The sequence below is a fragment of the Nannobrachium achirus genome (genome assembly GCF_963921795.1).
Source record: "Nannobrachium achirus genome assembly, contig: SCAFFOLD_294, whole genome shotgun sequence".
In the NCBI taxonomy this organism is placed as follows: Eukaryota; Metazoa; Chordata; class Actinopteri; order Myctophiformes; family Myctophidae; genus Nannobrachium; species Nannobrachium achirus.
The window spans coordinates 65,106-68,629 of NW_027664741.1; the positions used below are offsets into that span (position 1 = coordinate 65,106).

At 39.4% G+C, this 3,524-nt stretch overlaps 1 protein-coding gene across 1 annotated transcript; it reads right to left on the bottom strand.

Moving 5' to 3' along the window:
- Positions 1–434: 434 nt before the first annotated feature.
- On the bottom strand, positions 435–2,256 carry LOC308280826 (bublin coiled-coil protein-like). The gene is made up of 2 exons (XM_080755147.1): positions 1,943–2,256; positions 435–1,012 (listed from the first exon to the last, which is right to left on the bottom strand). Exons 1-2 carry the CDS (start codon positions 2,016–2,018, stop codon positions 780–782), a joined length of 309 nt encoding a protein of 102 aa, XP_080611273.1. The 5' UTR covers positions 2,019–2,256; the 3' UTR covers positions 435–779.
- Between the last annotated feature and the right edge of the window lie 1,268 nt (positions 2,257–3,524).

Sequence of the window (3,524 nt, forward strand, 5' to 3'; positions counted from 1 at the left end):
TTCTATTAGAAATCTGCATTTGGAAACCCATGACAGCAGTAACACAACACCATGAACATTTTCAGAATGCTTCATTAATGTGAATAAACCAAAACAATAAATAAGAAAAATAGTCTAGCAGACTAGCAAACTGCATACACTCTGCGATAACTGTGTTGGCCTAAAAAGTGGCATTTATACTTTGTTACAAATGTGTCGCAGTGCATTTTGAGCTTGTAATTTGTCTATTTTCAGAGTGCAATGATCAAGCATTCTTGTGACCTCCTACCACTATGGAATGGAGGTGACAATGGCCATGATGTAAGGCCAGGTAAGCAAAAGCCTGTCTGACTTGCCTAACTCCTAACAGAACGGTCACTCAGCATGTATGAAAGGTTATTTATTTATTCATATATATATATATATATATATATATATATATAGTGTAAGTGTATATATATATTTTCAACAGCACGCACCAACATGTTGCCATAAAGGCAAACGGGCATGTAAGGGATGGACAAAATGCTACCTTTCTGAAAGGAACAGTCTGCAATAACATATACATGTAGACAAGGACAGAGAACCCCTATGTGGAATGTTATAGTAGATCTGAGATTTAAGAAAAAAATCATCTGGAAAAGAAAATGCAGCTATGGTACAATACATTCAGGGCATCTTAGACATGGGACACGTTAAGATACAGCATGTCACTGATCTATGGGTTCAATAAATGTATTTAATTGGTTATGGAATAACATCTATATATATAACAGCGACTGAACACAGCCTTGCTGTATCTAATCTGGTCCTTGGTTTGGTTCCCTGATATCTTCGTCTGGTCCTCCATCGGTAGCTGGAGAGGAGTCCTCCTCTGTGTCCGGACTAACCAGCTTGGCTCTGAACTCCATCCTAGCCTGACGGTTGGATTCCAGAAGTTCGTGCAGTTTGCCGTTCAGACTGTCATTACGTTCCTCTAAATCATCCAGGCAGGAGTTAATCTGATCCAGCATGGCGTTGATGGAAGCATATTCTGTCACGGAAAAGAGGAAACGTTAAAGTGCAGTGTAAAACTGTGAAACAATTTAGTTGAGATGAAGCCATCATTGGCATACTGTATCCTGATTAAACAATGACCGTGACACAAGTCCCACTGATGTCAACTACCAAGTAAACCATGAGTTTGTTTTACTGAATAGTGGATAAGGTTAGAAATAACATTTAGGGTTAGGCATAGTTTTACTGAGGTTACGTTTAGGAATAGGGGTAGGTTTTGGCACCATTTGACTGAGGTTAAGGTTAGGAATAAGGTAGGCTACAGGATTTGTGCCCGGGGTGACTGTGTTTTGGTATTCTTAGAGAGAGATGTACTGCAAACTGTAATGAAGGTGGTACTCTTATTTTGCTATTTCTATCACAAAGATGCACTAAAATGCATTAATTGAACGGGTTCCAGGGGCCTCCTCTCCAGCTAAATGATTTAAGGGTTAGGAACCAAATGGACCCTTAGGGCTATGCCAAATTAACATTGAGGATTTAACAGTGTAGTTTAAGGTCTTTCTGTGATTAAATAATTGTATACATTGATTGATTGAATAATGGATGTTAAATGATACTTTAACAATTTGCAAATAGTACAGTTGTACTGGTACGATTATACAGTGATGCAAAAGCACAACACAAAAAGGGCTTGTTTCCATTGTGGTCCTGTGTATTCAATTCATCAAGACATTCAAAAATATCATCAACACTGTACAGTAAACTGTATGACCAGTCAAATGGATGAGTTCCGTGGATATCAATGGTAGAACGGTAGAGATTTAAGAGAGACACTAGAGTAAAGGCAATTGTTAATTCTCATGTTAAAATGTTTTCGATCTTCACACAGTTGACACAAGGGTGAGGATATTAAGGGATTTTAAGATTCAAGGTGACAGCAACATTACAGTAAACTAGATGGTACCTTCTTCGTTGAATTCATCATCGTCGATAATACCTTCATCTATCGAGATATCGGGATCTCCATTTGGTCCAGACATTTCTGAGGTTTAATACGGGTTTATAACAGATCCTGTTTGTGTTTAATCTTGGACACCACCGTGTAGGATGTTTAGTTTGTTCATATGCTGCCCCTGTCGGCTTTATTTTCATCAAACTACATGACAATGGATCCAACAAACTAAAGCAGAGCAATTGAGAAACCACGCAAACAAAGACAAACTGTGTAATCCATAGAAATGTGGATGTTAGTGAATCAGTCAAGATCGAGGAGCTTATTTGTTGTTCGCAAGAAGAATCATGGGATTATAAACACCCTTTTACTTTACTTAGTCTTATTTTCACAATTGTTTGAAATGTAATTCTATGAACTTCTTTCCATCAGGGTCAAATTTTTTAATTCCGGTAGCTGGCTTCCTTTGTCGCCTCTGCAAAAGGTTCTATAATTTTCAATCTCCGGGTCTACACTCCCACTGCAAGTCCTTGAAGCATTTTCAAAACCTCAAGGTTAGTCTCTTAAGACTTTATTACAGTAACTTGATTTAGGGCCAGTAGAGGTTACCAGGGACGTGCTGGGCCTCTGATTCAGCTCGGGAAATAGAGTTGGGAGAGGCCCTCATTGCGCGCTACTCAAAGATTTGCCATTTCAGATCATGGCAAGTGACAAGCCAGTGGGACAATGACATGAGTTATATTTCGTTGTTTTCGGGTGTTTTGTATTTATCATTTTAAAAATGATTTAAACTAGTGAAAACAGCCGATCTACAAGCACACAATGCCTCGCAAGTACATTTTATAGATGATAAATACAAAACGGTTTTGGACATACAAGGTTTCCACCCGACAACGACTATATGCTATAAATATAAGGTGCTGGGAGTGAAAATTATAATGTAGGGGTGCCTCGGATTAAAAAAATATTCATGGGGTGCCCTGAGACAAAAAGGTTTGGGAACCCCTGACACAGGGCTTAAGTGGTTAAAGTACAACAACATCTACACTCAGAATATACACAGACACAGCCTATAGATACTGTGTATAGGTCATTACATTTTTCTCAAAATGATTTTTGTTTTTACATTGTGAAATGATTTAAAAAATGTTGCCAAAAAGAGAGAGAGAGAAAAAAAATGCTGACATTGACGTGACTCCTTTCTAAATAATAGGACTTGTTATTGCATTGGGTTCCGCCCTCTGTTCAACTCAGTGAGTTGAGAATGGAAACACTGCCCTCATGTGGATTCTTTCATATCACACTGTAACACTGTTAGTGAACAAACACTCGGTGGGAAGGATTCCTGTCACAATATAGAGCCGTTTAACACTGTTACTGAACAAGCACTCTATAGCAATGATTACTGCAGCAGCGGCAGCAGTGTTGTTTCTCCAACACAGACTGGTTGGACTTCCTGGTCAGGTGAGCAGGCTGGGTGTGAATTCCTTGGCTACAGCGACATCTGTTGATGGGGACCTACTGATTGGTTTTATTTCACCAGACTCTACCTAGCTCCAGTGGGTTGGGGCGGCCGCGGCCGCTTCGCGGCCGC